At 43.7% G+C, this 22,850-nt stretch overlaps 1 protein-coding gene across 1 annotated transcript in view; it reads left to right on the top strand.

Moving 5' to 3' along the window:
• Positions 1-22,845, top strand: part of psda (pleckstrin and Sec7 domain containing a) — a gene marked incomplete at its 5' end in the record, with an annotated part of 31,300 nt that extends 8,455 nt beyond the window's left edge. Inside the window, 12 exons of the mRNA XM_084153056.1 lie at positions 1,627-1,818; positions 9,794-9,874; positions 9,978-10,090; positions 10,236-10,294; positions 10,544-10,633; positions 15,555-15,598; positions 17,914-18,092; positions 18,281-18,351; positions 18,443-18,600; positions 19,158-19,302; positions 19,628-19,771; positions 20,106-22,845. Of these exons, the coding sequence (XP_084009182.1) occupies positions 1,627-1,818; positions 9,794-9,874; positions 9,978-10,090; positions 10,236-10,294; positions 10,544-10,633; positions 15,555-15,598; positions 17,914-18,092; positions 18,281-18,351; positions 18,443-18,600; positions 19,158-19,302; positions 19,628-19,771; positions 20,106-20,378 (1,549 nt within the window). The 3' untranslated portion in view covers positions 20,379-22,845. The remainder of the gene's footprint in view (positions 1-1,626; positions 1,819-9,793; positions 9,875-9,977; positions 10,091-10,235; positions 10,295-10,543; positions 10,634-15,554; positions 15,599-17,913; positions 18,093-18,280; positions 18,352-18,442; positions 18,601-19,157; positions 19,303-19,627; positions 19,772-20,105) is intronic.
• Positions 22,846-22,850: the final 5 nt, after the last annotated feature.

Raw genomic sequence — 22,850 nt, 5'->3', positions numbered from 1 at the left:
ATGATAGTTTGTTGGTGATGTGGACACCAAGGAACTTGAAACTCTCGACCCGCTGCAGTTCAGCCCCATCTATGTTAATAGGGGCTAGTTCGGCCCTCCTTTTCCTATAGTCCACAATCAGCTCCTTTGTCTTGCTCACATTGAGGGAGAGGTTGTTGTCCTGGCACCACACTGCCAGGTCTCTGACCTCCTCCCTATAGGGTGTCTCATCGTTGTTGGTGATCAGGCCTACCACTGTTGTGTCGTCGGCAAACTTAATGATGGTGTTGGAGTCGTAATTGGCCACGCAGTCGTGGGTGGACAGGGAGTACAGGAGGGGACTAAGCACGCACCCCTGAGGGGCCCCAGTGTTGCGGATCAGCGTGGCAGATGTGTTGTTGCCTACCCTTACCACCTGGGGGCGGCCCGTCAGGAAGTCCAGGATCCAGTTGCAGAGGGAGGTGTTTAGTCCCAGGGTCCGTAGCTTGGTGATGAGCTTTGTGGGCAGGTTACCTTTGCTTTCTTGGGCACAGGGACTATGGTGGTCTGTTTGAAACATGTAGGTATTACAGACTCTGTAAGGGAGAGGTTGAAAATGTCAGTGAAGACACTTGCCAGTTGGTCTGCGCATGCTTTGAGTACACGTCCTGGTAATCCGTCTGGCCCCGCGGCTTTGTGAATGTTGACCTTTTTTAAGGGCTTGCTCACATCGGCTACGGAGAGCGTGATCACACAGTCGTCCAGAACAGCTGGTGCTCTCATGCATGCTTCAGTGTTGCTTGCCTCGAAGCGAGCATAAAAGGCATTTAGCTCGTCTGGTAGGCTCGCGTCACTGGGCAGCTCGCGGCTGGGTTTCCCTTTGTAGTCCGTAATAGTTTTCAAGCCCGGCCACATCCGACAAGCGTCAGAGCCGGTGTAGTAGGATTCAATCTTAGTCCTGTATTGACGCTTTGCCTGTTTGATGGTTCGTCTGATGGCATAGCAGGATTTCTTATAAGCGTCTGGATTAGTGTCCCGCTCCTTGAAAGCGGCAGCTCTAGTCTTTTAGCTCGGTGCGGATGTTGCCTGTAATCCATGGCTTCTGGTTGGGATATGTACGTACTCTGCTGCTATTAATAAGAGCCTGAAGGTGGAGGGGCTGTAAATAAACAAATTCAGTTGCGTGTTATGAGTGCAAGAAATGTGGAGCAATGGAGAAGATATACGGTTGTTTCCCTTGGAGACAATGGATTTAAAACAGAGTTAATCTCTGTGTACTGCATGTTAAAATAGATGGAAGTTGAAAGGCTTGTATGGTTATAATACAGCTGCACAGTTGGAGCAGTGGTTCTGTTACAACTGGCTATATTCTGCCAAGTATGGAAGGGCTGTGTGCCCTCTTCCCATGACAATAACCTTGGCACCTGCTAGTGATCTGATCTAAATATGGCACCTGCCAGTGCCAATCATCTTCTTTACTATGTGCCAAGACAGTTTGGCACCGACAGTTTTATTATTATTATACAGTTTGGCGAAACGTAATACAGTTGAATTCTAAACAGACCCAAACCTGTCCGGTATAATCGATTTGTTACCTAGCTACCTGTTTTAATAGGGCTATAACAGCCTCATGTGAGTCATCCCTCCTCTCCTTGTGTCGTCTGTCAGGGAGAAGCCAGGCCACCGGGCTCCAGACCCGTTCCCACAGCAAGACTTGGGCGAGCACTTGGCCCTGGGCAGCACCGAGGCCCTGGCCAACGGCAGCAAGGCTGACCTGCAGGCCGCCAAGCGCCTGGCCAAACGCCTCTTCAACCTGGATGGCTTCAGGAAGTCTGACGTGGCCAGGCACCTCAGCAAGAAGTGAGTTTACTGGAACACTACATTTAGGATAGATACCTGTTCGTCTGTGTGTGTGTGTGTGTGTGTGTGTGCGTGAGCGCTCAAATCAAATTCTATTGGTCACATACACATATTTAGCAGATCTTATTTCGGGTGTAGTGAAATGCTTGTGTTCTAAAAGTAAAATCATGGAATTAAGAAATATATACAGTTGAAGTCGGAAGTTTACATACACCTTAGCCAAATACATTTGAACTCAGTTTTCACAATTCCTGATATTTAATCCTAGTAGAAATGTCCTGTCTTAGGTCAGTTAGGATCACCACTTTATTTTAAGAATGTGAAATGTCAGAATAATAGTAGAGAGAATGATTGATTTATTTTAGCTTTTATTTCTTTCATTACATTCCTAGTGGGTCAGAAGTTTACATACACTCAATTAGTATTTGGTAGCATTGCCTTTAAATTGTTTAACTTGGGTCAAATGTTTCGGGTAGCCTTCCACTAGCTTCCCACAATAAGTTGGGTGAATTTTGGCCCATTCCTCCTGACAGAGCTGGTGTAACTGAGTCAGGTTTGTATTCCTCCTTGCTCGCACACGCTTTTTCAGTTCTGCCCACACATTTTCTATAGGATTGAGGTCAGGGCTTTGTGATGGCCACTCCAATACCTTGACTTTGTTGTCCTTAAGCCATTTTGCCACAACTTTGGAAGTATGCTTGGGGTCATTGTCCATTTGAAAGATCCATTTGCGACTAAGCTTTAACTTCCTGACTGATGTCTCGAGACGTTGCTTCAATATATCCACATAATGTTCCTTCCTCATGATGCCATCTATTTTGCGAAGTGCACAAGTCCCTCCTGCAGCAAAGCACCCCCACAGCATGATGCTGCCACCCCCGTGCTTCATGGTTGGGAAGGTGTTTTTGGCTTGCAAGGTCCCCCATTTTCCTCCAAACATAACGATGGTTATTATGGTCAAACAGTTCTCTTTTTGTTTCATCAGACTAGAGGACATTTCTCCAAAAAGTATGATCTTGCAAACCGTAGTCTGGCTTTTTTATGGCGGTTTTGGAGCTGTGGCTTCTTCCTTGCTGAGCGGCCTTTCAGGTTATGGCGATATAGGACTAATTTTACTGTGGATATAGATACTTCTGTAACTGTTTCATCCAGCATCTTCACAAGGTCCTTTGCTGTTGTTCTGGGATTGATTTGCACTTTTCGCACCAAAGTACGTTCATCTCTAGGAGACAGAACGCGTCTCCTTCCTGAGCGGGATGACGGCTGCGTGGTCCCATGGTGTTTATACTTGCGTACTTTTGTTTGTACAGATGAACGTGGTACCATCAGGCGTTTGGAAATTGCTCCCAAGGATGAACCAGAGTTGTGGAGGTCTACAGTTTTTTTCTGAGGTCTAGGCTGATTTCTTTTGATTTTCCCATGATGTCAAGCAAAGAGGCACTGAGTTTGAAGGTAGGCCTTCAAATACATCCACAGGTACACCTCCAATTGACTCAAATTATGTCAATTAGCCTATCAGAAGCTTCTAAAGCCATGACATCATTTTCAGAAAAGTTTGTTAACAAGAAATTTGTGGAGTGGTTGAAAAACAAGTTTTAATGACTCCAACCTAAGTGTATGTAAACTTCCGACTTCAACTGTAAATATTAGGGCAAGCAATGTCGGAGTGGCATTGACTAAAATACAGTAGAATAGAATACAGTATATACATATGAGATGAGTTAAAGCAGTATGTAAACATTATTAAAGTGACTAGTGTTCCATTATTAAAGTGGCCAGTGATTACATGTCTATGTACAGTGAGGGAAAAAAGTATTTGATCCCCTGCTGATTTTGTACGTTTGCCCACTGACAAAGAAATGATCAGTCTATAATTTTAATGGTAGGTTTATTTGAACAGTGAGAGACAGAATAACAACAAAAAAATCCAGAAAAACGCATGTCAAAAATTTTATAAATTGATTTGCATTTTAATGAGGGAAATAAGTATTTGACCCCTCTGCAAAACATGATTTAGTACTTGGTGGCAAAACCCTTGTTGGCAATCACAGAGGTCAGGCGTTTCTTGTAGTTGGCCACCAGGTTTGCACACATCTCAGGAGGGATTTTGTCCCACTTCTCTTGCAGATCTTCTACAAGTTATTAAGGTTTCGAGGCTGACGTTTGGCAACTCGAACCTTCAGCTCCCTCCACAGATTTTCTATGGGATTAAGGTCTGGAGACTGGCTAGGCCACTCTAGGACCTTAATGTGCTTCTTCTTGAGCCACTCCTTTGTTGCCTTGGCCGTGTGTTTTGGGTCATTGTCATGCTGGAATACCCATCCACGACCCATTTTCAATGCCCTGGCTGAGGGAAGGAGGTTCTCACCCAAGATTTGACAGTACATGGCCCGTCCATCGTCCCTTTGATGAGGTGAAGTTGTCCTGTCCCCTTAGCAGAAAAACACCCCCAAAGCATAATGTTTCCACCTCCATGTTTGACGGTGGGGATGGTGTTCTTGGGGTCATAGGCAGCATTCCTCCTCCTCCAAACACGCCGAGTTGAGTTGATCAATCAATCAATCAATTTTATTTTATATAGCCCTTCGTACATCAGCTAATATCTCGAAGTGCTGTACAGAAACCCAGCCTAAAACCCCAAACAGCTAGTAATGCAGGTGTAGAAGCACGGTGGCTAGGAAAAACTCCCTAGAAAGGCCAAAACCTAGGAAGAAACCTAGAGAGGAACCAGGCTATGAGGGGTGGCCAGTCCTTTTCTGGCTGTGCCGGGTGGAGATTATAACAGAACCATGCCAAGATGTTCAAAAATGTTCATAAGTGACAAGCATGGTCAAATAATAATCAGGAATAAATCTCAGTTGGCTTTTCATAGCCGATCATTAAGAGTTGAAAACAGCAGGTCTGGGACAGGTAGGGGTTCCATAACCGCAGGCAGAACAGTTGAAACTGGAATAGCAGCAAGGCCAGGCGGACTGGGGACAGCAAGGAGTCACCACGGCCGGTAGTCCCGACGTATGGTCCTAGGGCTCAGGTCTCTCAGTTGGTTTTTCATAGCCGATCATTAAGAGTTGAAAACAGCAGGTCTGGGACAGGTAGGGGTTTCGTAACCGCAGGCAGAACAGTTGAAACTGGAATAGCAGCAAGGCCAGGCGGACTGGGGACAGCAAGGTGTCAGCATGTCCGGTAGTCCTGACGTATGGTCCTAGGGCTCAGGTTCTCAGAGAGAAAGAGAGAACGAGAGAATTAGAGAGAGCATACTTAAATTCACACAGGACACTGGATAAGACAGGAGAAGTACTCCAGGTATAACCAACTAACCCCAGCCCCCCGACACATAAACTACTGCAGCATAAATACTGGAGGCTGAGACAGGAGCGGTCCGGAGACACTTTGATGCCTAAGAGCTCCATTTTGGTCTCATCTGACCACAACCCATTCAACCAGTTCTCCTCTGAATCATTCAGATGTTCATTGGCAAACTTCAGACAGGCATGTATATGTGCTTTCTTGAGCAGGGGGACCTTGCGGGCGCTGCAGGATTTCAGTGTTTCACGGCGTAGTGTGTTACCAATTGTTTTCTTGGTGACTATGTTCCCAGCTGCCTTGAGATCATTGACAAGATCCTCCCGTGTAGTTCTGGGCTGATTCCTCACCATTCTCATGATCATTGCAACTCCACGAGGTGAGATCTTGCATGGAGCCCCAGGCCGAGGGAGATTGACAGTTATTTTGTGTTTCTTCCATTTGCGAATAATCGCACCAACTGTTGTCACCTTCTCACCAAGCTGCTTGACGATGGTCTTGTAGCCCATTCCAGCCTTGTGTAGGTCTACAATCTTGTCCCTGACATCCTTGGAGAGCTCTTTGGTCTTGGCCATGGTGGAGAGTTTGGAATCTGATTGATTGATTGCTTCTGTGGACAGGTGTCTTTTATACAGGTAACAAACTGAGATTAGGAGCACTCCCTTTAAGAGTGTGCTCCTAATCTCAGCTCGTTACCTGTATAAAAGACATCAGGGAGCCAGAAATCTTTCTGATTGAGAGGGGGTAAAATACTTATTTCCCTCATTAAAATGCAAATCAATTTATAACATTTTTGACATGCGTTTCTCTGGATTTTTTTGTTTTTATTCTGTCTCTCACTGTTCCAATAAACCTACCATTAAAATTATATACTGATCATTTATTTGTCAGTGGGCAAACGTACAAAATCAGCAGGGGATCAAATACTTTTTTCCCTCGCTGTATATAGGGCAGCAGCCTCTAAGGTGCAGGGTTGTGTAACCAGGTGGTAGCCAGCTAGTGATGGCTATTTAACAGTCTGATGGCCTTGAGATATAAGATATTTTTCAGTCTCTCGGTCCCAGCTTTGATGCACCTGTACTGACCTCGCCTTCTGGATGATACTGGGGTGAACAGGCCATGGCTCGGGTGGTTGGTGTCCTTGATGATCTTTTTGGCCTTCCTGTGACATTGAGTGCTGTAGGTGTCCTGGAGGGCAGTGTGCCCCCGGTGATGCGTTGGGCAGACAGCACCACCCTCTGGAGAGCCCTGCGGTTGCGGGCGGTGCAGTTGCCGTACCAGGCGGTGATACAGCCCGACAGTATGCTCTCAATTGTGCATCTGTAAAATTTTGTGAGGGTCTTAGGGGCCAAGCCAAATTTCTTCAGCCACCTGAGGTCGAACACCACACTGTCTGTGTGGGTAGACCATTTAAGATTGTACTTTTTAAATAGTTTTTTGTGGTATTTGTACTTTACTATTTATATATTTTTTTACAACTTTTACTTTTACGTCACTACATTCCTAAAGAAAATAATGTACTTTTTACTCCATACATTTCCCTTGACACCAATGTTCCAGGGCAGCTCCCCATGGACTGCCGCTTGAAGAAAAATCAGCCTGCACAAGTTTGAACTTCACTCAACTTTCTAGAGTTTTCCCTGTTAGTTAACACTCCTCGGAGTAGGATTCTATTGCGACTCATGCCCATATTCTACACACCGGTGCGCCATAACCAATCAGAGCTGCAGTAGGCCTATATGCAAATTACCATTGCCATATATGGATTTGTGCCATTCACTTTGAACTGGACTGTTTTACAGCATGAGGTTGTGATTAGTATGTGCTTGTTTTGAGATCAAAGCCAGAGCTGCATGTAGCCACGTTAACATTTGTTTATATTTTTTGCTAGTTAGTGAGTTATTAGCCCAGTTATAGCTAATTTGTAGTCAACAATGTGGGAGTGATTGCTTCCTACAAGAGCACAAAACATGTACATTTCTAGCCATCTTTGAAAAGCGAGTCAAGTAAAGAGCTTTTTTTTATGTCTTAAAGGGGCAGTGTTGTATTTTGAGACCGGCTTGGATAACTTAAGTAGCCAATAGGCAGACGGTAGCATAACTTGTCTGATTCTCTGTAATAATGGTATGAGAATAATAATGCATTTTATTTTGTAAAGTGGTTTCTTGCATCAAACAACACAACAAAATGTTCAGTCACCTCCTTGTCTGAAGGACAAGTGGATAAACAGGTTAATGTCAAGCCCTGCATGTTTTTTTCAAAAATCTCATGGAATATAGGCCTACATTGAACACCACACATTGGCTGCTACTGTAGGCTGAATGATAGAACCACTATTTCCATGTTAAAATGTTATGTGATACATTTTCTCCATTGTTTTTTATGGTAGGCCACTCTGGTAGGCCTACATTATGATCAAAAAGCCACAGTAGCCTACTTGGCCACAGTTAAACAGTAAATTAAAGCAGGTACAGCCTCAGTGTTCACAGTAAACACGCCAGAAGTTGCACAGAAATTTCACAAGGTTCAGGTTTGTGCTCAGTAGACCTGAAATTTGCTCAGGGCTGAAAAATATTAGAGGGAACATTGCTTGACACCCAAAACTACTCGTTACATTTTGACTGCTTAGCAGGACAGAAAATGTGTCCAATTCACACACTTACCAAGAGAACAACCCTGGTCCTCTCTACTGCCTCTGATATGGCCGACTCACTAAACACAAATGCATCATTTGTTAATTGTTGGAGTGTCCCCCTGGAAAATTGTGCCGCCTGGTTTGCTTAATATACAGTACCAGTCAAAAGTTTGGAGACACCTACTCATTCAAGGGTTTTTCTTTATTTTTACTATTTTCTACATTGTATAATAATAGTGAAGACATCAAAACTATGAAATAACACATATGGATAGTAACCAAAAAAGTGTTAAACAAACAAATAAAAATATATTTTAAATTTGAGATTCTTCAAAAAGCCAGCCTTTGCCTTGATGACAGCTTTTCACACTCTTGGCATTCTCTCAACCAGCTTCACCTGGAATGCTTTTCCAATAGTCTTGAAGGAGTTCCCACATATGCTGAGCACCTGTTGGCTGCTTTTATTTCACTCTGCCGTCTGACTCATCCAAAACCATCTCAATTGGGTTGAGGTCGGGGGAATGTGGAGGCCAGGTCATCTGATGCAGCACTCCATCACTCTCCTTCTTGGTAAAATAGCCCTTACACAGCCTGGAGGTGTGTTGGATCATTGTCCTGTTGAAAAACAAATGATAGTCCCACTAAAGCCAAACCAGATGGGATGGCGTATCGCTGCAGAATGCTGTGGTAGCCATGCTGGTTAAGTGTGCCTTGAATTCTAAATAAATCTCACAGTGTCACCAGCAAATCACCCCGACACCATAACACCTCCTCCTCCATGCTTTACGGTGGGAAATAAACATGCAAAGATCATCTTTTCACCCACACCGCGTCTCACAAAGCCACGGCAGTTGGAACCAAAAATCTCCAATTTAGACAAATTTCCACCGGTCTAATGTCCATTGCTCGTGTTTCTTGGCCCAATCAGGTCTCTTATTATTATTATTGGTGTCCTTTAGTAGTGGTTTCTTTGCAGCAATTCGACCATGAAGGCCTGATTCACACAGTCCCCTCTGAACAGTTGATGTTGAGATGTGTCTGTGACTTGAACACTGTGAAGCATTTATTTGGGCTGCAATTTCTGAGGCTCTAATGAACTTATCCTCTGCAGCAGAGGTAACTCTGGGTCTTCTATTCCTGTGGCGGTCCTCATGAGAGCCAGTTTCATCATAGCGCTTGATGGTTTTTGCGACTGCACTTGAAGAAACTTTCAAAGTTCTTGAAATATTCCGTATTGACTGACCTTCATGTCTTAAAGTAATGGATGGACTGTCGTTTCTCTTTGCTTATTTGAGCTGTTCTTGCCATAATATGGACTTGGTATTTTACCAAATAGGGCTATCTTCTGTATACCACCCCCCCAACACAACTGATTGGCTCAAATGCATTAAGAAGGATATAAATTCAACAAATTAACTTTTAAGAAGGCACACCTGTTAATTTAAATGCATTCCAGGTTACCTCATGAAGCTGGTTGAGAGAATGCCAAGAGTGTGCAAAGCTGTCATCAATGCAAAGGGTGGCTATTTGAAGAATCTCAAATATAAAATATATTTTGATTTCTTTTACACTTTTCTGGTTACTACATGATTCCATATGTGTTATTTCAGAGTTTTGATGTCTTCACTATTATTCTACAATGTAAAAATAAAGAAAAACCCTTGAATTAGTTGGTGTGTCCAAACTTTTCACTGGTAGTGTAAGTAATTAGAAAATATTTATACTTTTACTTTTGATACATAAATATATTTGAGCAATTACATTTACTTTTGATACTTAAGTATATTTTAAACCAAATACTTTTAGACTTTTACTCAATTAGTATTTTACTAGGTGACTTTGACTTGAGTCATTTTCTATTAAGGTATCTTTACTTTTACTCAAGTATGACAATTGGATACTTTTTCCACCACTGTGTGTGCGTATATGCGTGTTCTCGTATATGTGTTGCTTAATACAATAGATAATTACAGTAAAAGACTGTTTTGATATCTTTGGTTTGACTGGTCTAATTGTCTGTATTTTGTCATTCTGCAGTAATGAGTTTAGTCGGATGGTGGCAGAGGAATATCTCAGTTACTTCAACTTCTCAGGCCTTACTATTGACCAGGCACTACGGTGAGATCTCTTTCAGTGGAAATTGTCAAAATATGTACCATAATGTCCAAGTTATTTTTTTGAATGAATGGTGAACACTCACAATGCTGTATGTCTTCCACAGAGCCTTCCTGAGGGAGTTTGCCCTCATTGGAGAGACACAAGAGAGAGAGCGGGTGCTGGCCCACTTCTCTAGGAGATATCTACAATGCAACCCCAATGCAATACCTTCTGAAGGTAAGAAGTGGTTACAGTTTAAGGCTTTTTAACAAAGAGACATATTACCGATATATGCCACTGTGGGGCACTCTTATGCTGATATTGCACTAGAACTCACTGAAACATCTCTCTCTCTCTCTCTCTCTCTCTCTTCCTGTTTTAGACAGTGTCCACACTCTGACCTGTGCCCTGATGCTGCTCAACACAGACCTGCATGGCCACGTGAGTAACTGTGGGTGAGCCAGGGGCCAGAGGGCTGTGGAGGGCACATGTTGGAATGTGGGTAAAGAGCTGGAAGTTCTCTGGTCAAAAAGATAGACCATTGGCCTGAACAGGAAAACTTCTGGGCCCTGGTTATAGCTTATAAATACATAACATATACCCTATAACATATAAATACAGACCTAAAGTTGTTCTTCGAGGGGTCCTTAAGCAGACAGTGTGAATAAAGGTGCTTATTTCTCTCTTCAGAATATTGGCAAGAAGATGTCCATCCTGCAGTTCATCGGCAACCTGGAAGGGCTAAACGATGGAAAGGATTTTCCTAGAGAACTGCTCAAGGTCTGTTGAATTAGTTAAAATATACAGTAGAAACTATATAGCTAGATGTGTTGAACACACACATGCACACAGTGGGACCATTGGTTTAGCTGCAGGACCTCTATTTGACCACATGATCTCTTGATATCCATGATCCGGTTTCAGTCAGTCTGTTGAGAAAACCGTTTTTTTTTTTTCTCCAGATTGTTGGTTGACATCAGAGTAACTTAGTCCACTGACTGGCAAGCCAGCTCAGATGATATCGAGAGAGGCATGTCCTGAAGGCTGTTAGAGAGACGTAATGTTTCTCACCCTCAGATAGAAGTGTCCTTTTACATGCATGAGCCAGCATTACGTATTTTTTTCCTGTTGTAGTGGAAGGGGGTTTCTGTCTTTTATAAAGGATTTTAATGTGGTCTGTTGACCACGTCTGAGCTGTTGTTAACAGCACCATATTGTGTAGATCAGAGAGAGCGAGTCAAGATGTTCTACCTCCCACTCTCTCTCCCTCCTCTTGCCCTTCCACTCTCTCTCCCGTCCTCTCACTCTCTGCCTCACTCCTGTGAACAGCATCACCTCCTACTCCCTTGTTTTCATCTCCCTCCCTCCTGTGTTTTTCAGTCTCTCTTACTCAGTCTGTTACAAATCATGAACGCATGGTAGAACATTTTCCATCTGCCTGCTTGTATTCTTCCCTCATTCTCCATTTCATTTATGAACTGTATCTATTCCTCTCTCTCTCTCTCTCTCTCTCTCTCTCTCTCTCTCTCTCTCTCTCTCTCTCTCTCTCTCTCTCTCCCTCTGTCGTATACCTCTGTTGCTCCTCTTACCTCTCTGTTCCACCTACCTCTGTGGGAGCTCAGCCCAGCTGCCCACAGAGATGGTCAAACGTTGTTCCTCCTCAGACTCTCTGTTAACTTTTCATAGCACAGCTGAGATATCACAATGATGAAATATTACGGGACGCTCTGCAATCCACCTTTTGTTTTTTCTCTTCTGCGCCACTATCTTTCACGACCGACTGACCGATTGACATATCCATCTCTTCATCATACTGTATCTTCATCCATCTGATGTTTTTCATCATCCATCCATCCGTCTTTCATCATCCATCTCTCCCTCTGTAATGGATTGTGCTGGTCTGTTAGGGGTATTAAAGCAACACTCAGAGAGATTGTCTAGGTCAACAGGTGTGTGTCTGTGTCTATTGGTGCAGAGAGAGGAGGCTGGTACAGTACAGTAGTCAATGGGGCAGGGCTCATATGGTAAATGACTGGTGATGGGTGAGAGGGAGGACAGGCCTCTCAGGAAATGGGAATTTGGCTGTCACATGGTACCCCCTGCTGTGATGAGCGTTTTGTCATGACGTTATCAGACAGGCGTTACAAATCACTCTCTGTGTCTTTCTCACTCGCTGCTTCCTCCCTTTCTTTCTCTTTCTTTGACTCGCTCTCTTTCTTCCTCTCCATATTATTCTCCATATCCTCTCTTTTCATAACCTTGTTGTCAGTATTTTGTGTACAGTAATGTTAATGTGTCTGTTGGGTGGTGATTATGTGGGTAATGCTAATGCGGACAGTGTGGTGTATGAAAATGTATGCACTCACTACTGTAAGTCGCGCTGGATAAGAGTGTCTGCTAAATGACTAAAATAAAATAATAAAGTGTACATTTCCATGTTTTTCTCTGGGTGCCAAGGGCATAGTTCTCTGTTGCTGTGGTGCATATTAACACAACTCATTACAGTGGAGAGGTTCACTTTGCTTCCCACAAGCAGCATGTCACACTGTTCAGACCCGGAATATCCACTTCAATGGGATAGATTGATCAGATTGATTTAGATAGACTGCCCTAAAATATATATGCCCAATCCCAAAACAACCACTTCCCCTACCTTGTATGCAGTTATGTAGATCTGAAAAGGTAGGATCGGTATAAGCAGTATGGAAATGGCTCCACCTTAACCTCTAGGCTAGGTATCCAATCCTATCCAATCCTTTCAAGTGCATAGGGGGTCAATTTGAGGCAGAGCAATTGAACTCAGGCAAAAAACTGTGTAAGGGTAAGAAGTAAAGCCCTGTCAACATGATGAATTCCTTTGTATTTTAGCCTCCGGTTGAATGTAGCCAAATCCATCAGTGCTATAAGCGCTAAGACACTGATGGCTTTGCAATGCTGAGAAAGAACATTACTTCAGGTGCAGACTGTCTCATGAGGGGGAAGAGACACACTACTCAATATGATGTATCATGTATAATCAGGCTATTACTTTTTGAGCAATCATTTTAGGAGCTCCTTCCATTTTCTTAATTGTATTCCGCTGGATTGGACTAGAAACAAACAGATGAGTTGAAACAAACAGATGAGTTGAAACAAGGTAAGAGCAAGGCCAGTCTTAACAAGAGGTAGAGGAACAGGTGCAGGAGAGTGGATGGGTAAGGTCAGAGAGAGTAGTGCTGCTGAACACGGGCCTGATAAATGTCAAACAAATTTTGGTAGAGCTGCTGAGTAAATAAGCAGAACTATCCTCTGATAAGACCGCTGCTCCTTTTCATTTTGGGCTGGATGGAATAGCACCTCTGTATGAATGTCAACCCCCCTACCATCCCAGTGGACCGACCAGACTGTGAGAGATCTCTATCTGACAGGCTACCTTCCAGAGGATTATTCAGTGACCTGGAAATGTTAGTTCTCAATCAGGAGTTTATGATTATTTTGGCGCGTGTGTGCGTGCGTGTGTGCGTGCGCCTGTGCGTGCGCATTTCGCAGTGAGTTTCTGTTTAATGGTTTTACATTATGTTCTATACATTCCTCATCCCATAGGTTATCATTTTCTGTCCTCTTTGTATAGCCTACATCTCAGCCCACAAAATAGTTGCATTATCTGGAAGGCAGATTTCTTCCAAAGACTATTAATTACTGTATTATAAAGGCACCATTGTACATCATAATTGTACCTGGACTGAGCATTCCTTTCTTTTACACTGTTAGACTGGTGGAAATGGAGTGTGAAAAATACCTGCATTTTAAGAAAACAGTGATATGGAGGCAAATGATTGACACTAAAAGGAGGGAGGGATCTGAACAGAAACATGAACCGGGATTTGCTGCTCAGCCGGAGAGAAATGCGCATTGAGAGAGAGAGAGGGAGAGATATGGAAAAAGAGAGGGGAGGGAGAGAGTGAGGAGAGAGAGGGAGCTCTTGGTTCTCATCATTAGCTTTCTTTTGTCACTGTGATTCAGTCTGTTTTTTCATCTGCAGCACACAGGGAAATAGAACAGCAGTTATTGAAAAGAGGGAGATGAAAGGAGTGCGAAGCACAGACGCAATATTCTCTCCCGACTCGCATATAGAGGGATTTTCGGAGGGAAATAGAGATTGACGCATACGGAGAAGAAATAAGTGGATGCGTGAGAACTATTTACAAGTTTGAAGACGAACCAGTAAAGAGGAGAGGATCTAGGAACGGACAGAACAAAGAGAGAGGGAGAGAGAGAGCGAGGGAGGGGACCTGTTCAGTCCCTCATCATCAAGCCACCAGCCTGTCATTATTAGAGAGCAACAGGATAGTCCGAGTCTCCAACATCTGTACTGCCTTGGATACAGCATCTGTATTGTCAAGCCTTGGATACATGTTGTTAGTTCCAATAGGACGTGAGGTGGCGTCAGTTTGAGCGTTCTCTTTGACAGCTTGCCTGCAAGTGAGTGGGTGGAATTCTCTCCCTCCACCCGCTCTATCTGGTTTGGTGTGTGTGTGAGTGTGTGTTGGGAGTGTGTGAGTGTGTGTTGGGAGTGTGTGAGTGTGTGTTGGGAGTGTGTGTGCTGATGTATGTGCGGGTGAACTCAGTTGCTCGCTTGCTCACTGCTGTCTCATGGTTGTTATGGTCGTCTAGTCATCCTTCGGCCTCGTTAACTGGGATGTTGTTCACCTGTGTGTGTATGTAAGTGCATAGGTCTGTGTGTTTTGTGTGACTCTTGAGTATCATTAGTTGTTACGGAGTGTATGGTGGATCTGTATGTATGTACCAGCTCTTGAATAGCATATTGGCAACTGCATTACATCCTTCCAGAAAGACCTCCACCTTCATAGACTTGACACAGAATGATGCCACAGCAAGAGGCAGTTGCACACCACTGTTTCTCCATACATACATAATGAATGCATATGGATCCATTATGCAGGAACTGGAGTCCCATCGGAGGGCTTGAGGCCCATGTTAACCTAATCAGTAGTTTCCTCAATAGTCCAGTGAAGCGCTGTTCGTAAGACAGACCCCCGTTGTCAACCACCAGTGGCAAAGTGTCTGAGAGCCACCTCTCTCTCGCTCTCCTATCTTTACCTTCAACTGAATCTCTACGTTTTGGTGTTAAGCTTCGAAAGAGGCCATATACAGAATCCGTGGAGAGAAAAGGGATTATCTCGCATTATCCATCCCTCTACAATCTCTTATCCTCCGGACTCTGCTCCCATTTGTGCATTATCATGATTGGTGTAAACAGCATCCACTCTGATGGGCGGAATCGCTCCCGCTCTCTTTGCTCTGTGCGTGTTCGGCGGGACTTCCGGGTGATGGACCCCTTCCGCTACCCCCGCGCCCCTCGCTCTCGTTCCCTCAAACCCTTGTCCTTCCCTGACCTGCTGGGAAGGTCCCAGGATGGACAGAACCACCCACAGGCCCGCAAGAAGAAGGCACAGCTTGGAAAATGCAGGGTACATTTGTGTGGTTTAATTTGGTCGAAACAGCAGGCTTGTTGTGGTTAATGTGACTAATATGATCAATGTGAACTGGTTTATTCAGGACTTCTATTGATTGTTGTCACACAAGTAGTAGGATGCCCAACGGTCCCTCCACACTCATTACATATTCCGCACATCCGCACACACACACGCACACGTTTTTCAAATGTGTGACGTTTGTTTTGTCTTGTCTTTTTCTGTAGGCCTTGTACAACTCCATCAGAAATGAGAAGCTCCAGTGGACCATGTAAGTGCTCTTTGCATACGAAGGATGTTTTTGTTCTCATGAAACTATGGGCATACGTGTATGTCTGACTTTATTTGTGTATTCTTGCCTCATTCAATTAAAACTGCTGTTTAAGGTTTCCTGAATAATGATTCATATCCTATTTGGATTAATTATCTCAATGTTACAAAATGTGTTGGATTGAAAAAGGCTCTCAGCATATCAGATATTCATTATTGGAATTAACTGCAAATCTACTTGAAATCTGTCTACAAGCAATTTTCCCCCTATAGAATCAACTACCAATTGTGCCCCGGTAGCATTTGCCAGACTGTGTGTGCGCCAAGGGTTGCTATTCTGGAACTAGTCTTTGTGATGCCCTGAGCCCCTAATTGAAGACATAAGCAATCCAGACTTTGTTGCCATGGATACATGTCCCTACTTGCCTCTCTGTAATTACAGGTCAATGTCTCACTCCAATTCTAAAGCGCAAACATGCACACGCAAACACATACAGCACGCACACACTTTTAGGGGTTCAGTCAGCCTCTGAAGGAGAGCAATGGGAGCAGCATCTTCTCTCACATTCCCGTTCACTCTGCACCACTGATTTAATCTTCCCAGTCCCAACATCCAAACGCTCACCATGTGCCTTGCTCTCTATTCTCTGCTCTATCCTTGTTTTTCTGCCTGTAGCCTCCCCTCTCTCCTTTTCTCTTTCTTGCTCTGTATTTCACTTTCGCCTCCCTCGCCCTGTTTTTCTCTCTCTGCACCTCTCCTCTCCACTACTTGCTCTTGTGGATTCAGAGAGGTCAGCAGTTACTTAGCAACAGATGAGAGCTTTGGTGTATAGTACAGTATGTGCTGAGTGGTCGGTTCACTGTTCAGAATATACCTAGCAGCTGCAACACAAGTGGTTAGTTTCTCAGTCTATGCAGTGTCTTTTTAAAGCTAAATTGATAACATTTTGTAACACTAAACATTTTACCTGCGGGTATAATTTATAACTTGTTTATAAGCATTTTATAAACCTTTATTTCTAACATAAAAGCTTATTGTATTGTCTTTATGCATTAATATTGCAACTGACTCAAATTGGCTGTTATTTTGTCAAAATCACGAGGTGATTATATAAGACGTTATAAGGGGGTTACACATCCTTATGATAAGTCTTACAATGCATTATAACTGCATCATAATGCATGATACCTGCAGGCTATGGCTTTGAGAAGAGATTGTGAGCAATATGATGAAAGAAAGATCGATAGAGAGCGGAGGTGAGCGATAGAGTACTTTTAAGACACAAATCCCATGGGTCCTGGGTAGCATCACACCAAAGAGTGTTAGATTGAACCGCATGCACAAGCAAAGGATAGGCAGACTGCGTGCATGCATGTGTGTTTGTGTTCATGTTTCTGGTTTGTGTCCATAGATATGTGACTTCTGTGACAGTTGATGATTTCATCTTAAAGATCGATGTGTCTGCATTCGCCTTTATGTACATATCTGAGTGTGTCTAGCAGAGAGATGGAGGAGGAGGACAGTACAGTCAGGACAGTGTGACGCAGCAGCACTCCCCCTCTGACTAACAGCAATTTCAAGCTCATACATTAATGAATGTTTATGGGAGCAGCTGCAAGGCTTCACTGGTGTACTGATCTGCATTCAGTCAGTGTCTTCAGTGGGCGGGAGACACCATCCTCCCCAAATGTCAGTACTGTAGGATTCTTTCTTATAGCATCATGGAACACTCGGACCCCTCAGTTCACGGGAAAAGGGCATCACAGTCAGTCAAAGAGATGCCAGGACCTGTTATCTAACAGATAGTGAGTCACTCACCACTCATACCGATCAGGATTGTTCCTCTTACAGCAAAACCATTTTTTATGTAAGAAATGAATTATAGATATCTGAATGATAAGTGACTGGATGAGATATTAGCCATGTTTGGCATAATGTTCATGCTTGTCAAAGTGAGTTCTATCAGTGTTCAGTGGCAGGGTTTTGAGCAGGGTTTCAGTTGTTAGAAACTTGGTGAACCTTTCTCTGTGATTCGCCAGTAAGATGTAAGCAAGCTGCTCAGCGGGAGCATCATGGGATGTGACCTCTCAGCGTGGGTGACAGACAGCCAGTGACCCTGAAATCCAGAGGCTCTCACAAGAGTGGCATGCTGAGTGGATTAAGACATGGCCTTCTCACCTCCAAGCTATTAGGACTGATCATTCATTCATACTAGATCTTAACTGGAGGAGATTACTTAAAAGAGTTTGAGACTAGCAGGTTTTGTTGATGATTAGTGATGTAACATTTGTATTTGAATTGTATCCTCTCCATAGCGACGAGGAGGAGTTGCGCAAGTCCTTTTCAGAGTTGGCCGATTTGCGCACTGACTCCGCCTCCCACACCATGAAGCGAATCGGCAGTGGTCTAGGCGTGGCCCAGAATCCTGATGCCCTGATCTATAAGAATGGCTTCCTGGTGCGGAAGGTCCACGCAGACTCTGACGGCAAGAAAAGTAGGTTCCCTCTACCCTCCCCTGTCACCTTTCACATGTTAACCATATATGTTCCATTTCACTGTTGATAAATCTGACCATGTCAATCTAAACATTGCTGTACTATTTCTACGTTTTATTAAAAATCAGACTTGGGAGCAGCAAAAACTGAGTGGATATTTACTTTGTTTCTATTATCTGTTTTTCAGCCCCTCGAGGTAAGAGAGGATGGAAGACGTTTTATGTCATGCTGAAGGGATTGGTCCTTTACCTGCAGAAGGTACACCAAACCACACCCCTCCCACCATCCTTGTATCCCAGTCTCTTATTGGATGTGTATGATAGCATTCTGCTCTTTAATTGGTCCGTAGGGAGAGTACCGTCCAGATAAGCAGCTGTCTGAAGAGGATCTGAAGAACGCTGTGTCCATCCACCACTCTCTGGCCATGAGGGCAGCAGACTACAGCAAGAGGCCCAACGTGTTTTACCTGCGCACTGCAGACTGGAGAGTGTTCCTCTTCCAAGCACCGTGAGACTCCTCATCCTCCTCCGCCACCTCCACCCATTCCTCATCCCCACCCTCCTCCACCCATTTCTTATCTCCACCAAGTCCACCTCTTTAATTCCATATGACTAAGAATGTAGTTATCTGACCCAATTCTGTGCTCTGTATTAGCCTTGGTCGTTACTCTTTCTGCTGTCTACAAGGCAGTACTGTACTAAAGCTGTACTAAGTGCCCCCAAAACAGTAGTGATTGAGTATAGAGTGGGCAGTGCCCCTGTCATAGAGCCCCAGGTTCAGGTAGAGGATTATGATACTTCTGTGTCCCTGGAGGACACAGTTGTCTGGGATGTCCTAGATACACGCTTTCTTTCAGGGTTGGGATGAATTCCATTTCAATTTAGGAAGTTAATAAAAACGTCCTAATTGAAAATAAGTGTCACTCTTCTTCAATTGATAACTGACCCTAAGCCTGTCTACATGCCTGTTTCTATTAGTTGCCTTTTTTCTGTGTTCTGGGGCTGGTAATTGTGGCCTTTATTCTGATAGTCTCCAGATTTTAACTCTGTTGTCCTCCATCTCAGTAATGCAGAGCAGATGCAGTCGTGGATCACCCGTATCAACGTAGTGTCAGCTATGTTCTCAGCGCCACCCTTCCCTGCTGCCATCGGCTCCCAGAAGAAATTCAGCCGCCCGCTGCTGCCAGGCTCCAACACCAAACTGTCTCAGGTACACAGAGGCCTCCACTCACACCATGAACCTCTCTTTCTCTCTCTCTCTGCTTCCCCATACTAGCTCCCAGCCCAAACCCATTACTGCCATCCAGTATCTGTACCGTAGAGAGATCAACCCAAAAAATTGTAGAAACTTGTCTACTAAAGACAGATCATTAAACACACACTGCTGTATACCTCTTTTTGTGTTAAAAACAGAGAAGAACTGCTATTTACAACCATAAAATAACTAAAATGGCCTCCATGTTGAATTCTGTTTGAGTTACTGACTTTGGTGTAGCCTTATGTTCATGGTCCTCCTTTGCCATGTGCACTGACAGGAGGAACAAGTGAAATCCCATGAGACACGTTTCCGGGCCATCTCCTCTGAGCTGAACGAGCTAACTGCTGTAATTCCAGACAAAAAGGCCAAAGTTCGTGATCTGGAGGAGCACAAGCAACGTGAGGAGTACCTGGAATTTGAGGTGAGGGATTGTTGTTGTTGTTGTTGTTGTCTGGTTAAATATAGTGATAGGGATTGATAGTTGCCACAACTGAATAGTTGCAGCCAGAGCCGTAGTCGAGCCGAGTTTGGCAGACTGAGTTTGTTTGATATTCAGAATTTTAATGGCTGCCAAATTGGCTACCAAATGTTTCAAGACAATTCCATTCCAGGTCAGCCAGAATGGAAATTAGATTGCTTTTGCTTGGTGCCAGATTCCAGGACAGATTGCCAAACTTTACTGCCAAACAATGGCTCTGATCTCAGCAATGCAGAATCCTGTTTGACATCAAGTACTCTCTCTCTCTCTGGCACAGAAAACTCGCTATGGGACTTACGCCATGCTACTAAGGTCTAAGATCCGGAGTGGGGAAGAGGACCTGTCTTTGTTCGAGTCGCGCCTCTTTGACGATGGGGGTCTCCAGAGGGCCCACTCCAGCCCCACTCTGCGGGAGGAGCACAGCACCAGTAGCCAGGCCAGCAGTGCTAAGGGTGGGGGCAGCAGCAGTAGTTCCAGCACCAGGGGGAGCAGCAAGAACAAGCGCTCCGAGCCCCAGAGACACAGCTACAGACAGGCTGTCAAACAGTGAGAGGGACCCTGGAGGCTGTTGGGGTGGACAGGGTGGTTTAAACGATTGTACTATCCGTGTTGATCGATACACAGGGACCACTGGTGTGCCCTGTCTCCATGACTGGAAAATGGTGGGGAGGAGAATGATAATGGCGGGGATAGACCTGTTGCATGCTTCTATCCCGAGAAACCACAGACTCTGGATGCTCCAGGGCTAATGATACAGTACAGTGGACACCCATTTTACTATACAAATGACTAACTTCTGTGTGGTCTTACATCACTGGTCATATCCACATTTATTTTATTTGAAAATGCTTTTGGACCAAATTCTTGTTGACAGATAAGAGACAGAGATCTGAATATTACGTTAAATCAGCCATTAGATCTGGTTTTGTTAAGAGGTGTAGGTTGTTTTCCCTCCACGAGAGTTCAGTATCTATCCATTACATCTATGTCATTACTGCACAGCCCACCTCTTGCCGACCATCTAAGAGGGACAGAGACAGAACTGCATCAGCTCATCTAACTGTTCTCATGGAGACTAAAGGGAGCCCGTGCCCATGTCAGGACCCCTACCAACCCACGATGCATTTGGAGGAAACTGGAAGAAACACTGTATTCTTCATGAGACATGATAAAATGGAAAGAATATAAAGGTTACTGGACATAATTTATGATGCTGCATGCACATACTAATTTAGTTTTCAAAGTCTTTGCTATGATTTTGTTATTCTAAGGACTTTTCTTGTGACAAACTGCACTGATCCAGAACCAGGCCCTGTTTGAGTAACTGTGAAGCTCTGCTGGATCTCATTATTTCTAAAGACCTTTTACACAAATCCGCTATGGCACCGAGTGATTTGTCATACTAATGGGTTGATGAAGTAGATTGATCACACAGGCTGGCTATCTGTCAGTTTAATTAACTTTGAAGAGTAGGAGAACTGCATGCATATCAGGAGAAGGATGACTCACTCTTCGAGGACATGCTTCACTATGATATCAAAAGACAATTGTTTTTTTTTATTCTTATGTTATTCACATGGTGTTTTGCATTTGTACAACTGAAAATGAAACATGACAGAAAGCTTAGTTTACAGTACATCTCAGCTGTATGTCAAACACTCGTTTGAAAGTGATGACAAATTAATTCGAATGTTGATTTAAATTCAGTATCATGAATTGTAATGAAAGAAAATGAAGAGGCACTGCCTACCACACCCAATATATTGTATAAAATAATGTAATGTGTGTAAAAAATATATAGAATGTGTGTGGCATAGCCATTTTCTTCTCAGGCTGGCAGTGTTGTCTGTAAACCAGTGCAGTAATGCCACAATATGGCCACGAAAGGGTGCTGTTCCAATGGGAAACGATGGTCTCAGGTGGTAAGAGTGACTTGACTGTATGATACAGTATTTATCTTGGTGTCATCATGGACCCAGAGGCTGCATTTACACTGGCAGCCCAATTATGATATTGTTTTCCACTAATTGGTCTTTTGACCAATCACGTCAGATCTTTTCACATCAGATATTTTTCAGAGCTGATCTGATTGGTCAAAAGACCAATTATAAACAATTTAAAAACTCAGAAGTGGGCTGCCTGTGTAAACGCAGCCAGAGTGAAATCTTACTGCTTTACTTTCCCGTGTTAAAATGTGACCAAGGTGAAATAGATGATCCAATAGAATGAGATTGATGGTGTTATGATTATGTTGTTGAATTAGGCAGTTAGAATGTAACCTCACAACATGGCAGAAGTATGTGTTAGTGTAATGAAGATGGTTCTGTGATGAGTACCCTTGCCTGAAACCTAAAGACATATGTTTGCATCTTGAACTGTTACCTTGGCTTTAGCTCAGTGGGCGAACACAGTCTTGTGTTGCGCAGAGGAGAGGGTTCAAACCCAGTTGTTCAAATTAGCAACATTGGCTGTCAGTGTAATTCTATGGGGACCATGACAGGGTGAGGCATGATATGTTCAGTCATGCAGAATGCCACAATCACTTTTGGGTGAGTCTCGCTCCCACAGTGTGAATATGTGAGGTGGTATGGTGAGGGACCATAGATCAACAGTAGACCTAAAGGCTAGAGTAGCGTCAAGGCACTTTTGAGTAGGTCTTTAATGTCATTGAACACATGGTTTATAACTTATCACACCATTTTGCACTTTGGGTTAGGGCCTAGTGTTGAGAAGTAAAATATCTTACTTTTTATTTGCTTACCAGTTAACTTGGTCTTGTTGAGTATTTGTCACTGTCAAAAATGTATACTGCTATTTCTGTACAGGTTTTTACTGGACTCACTCCCCAAAGACACACTGCAACTGAATGCTAAAACATGCAACTTATTTCTATACATTTTCCTTGATTAGCTCTACATATTGTCAATAACACTAAGATTTTGCTCTCAGTCAAATATACTAAATGGTTTGTATCTTTTGGAGGCATAGAGGACAAAAATAAACACATTTTGAAAAGACCCCG

Source organism: Coregonus lavaretus (genome assembly GCF_964263955.1).
Source record: "Coregonus lavaretus genome assembly, chromosome: 36".
In the NCBI taxonomy this organism is placed as follows: Eukaryota; Metazoa; Chordata; class Actinopteri; order Salmoniformes; family Salmonidae; genus Coregonus; species Coregonus lavaretus.
The sequence above is the reverse complement of the archived record's forward strand: the minus strand, read 5'-3'. Positions and strand labels throughout refer to the sequence as shown.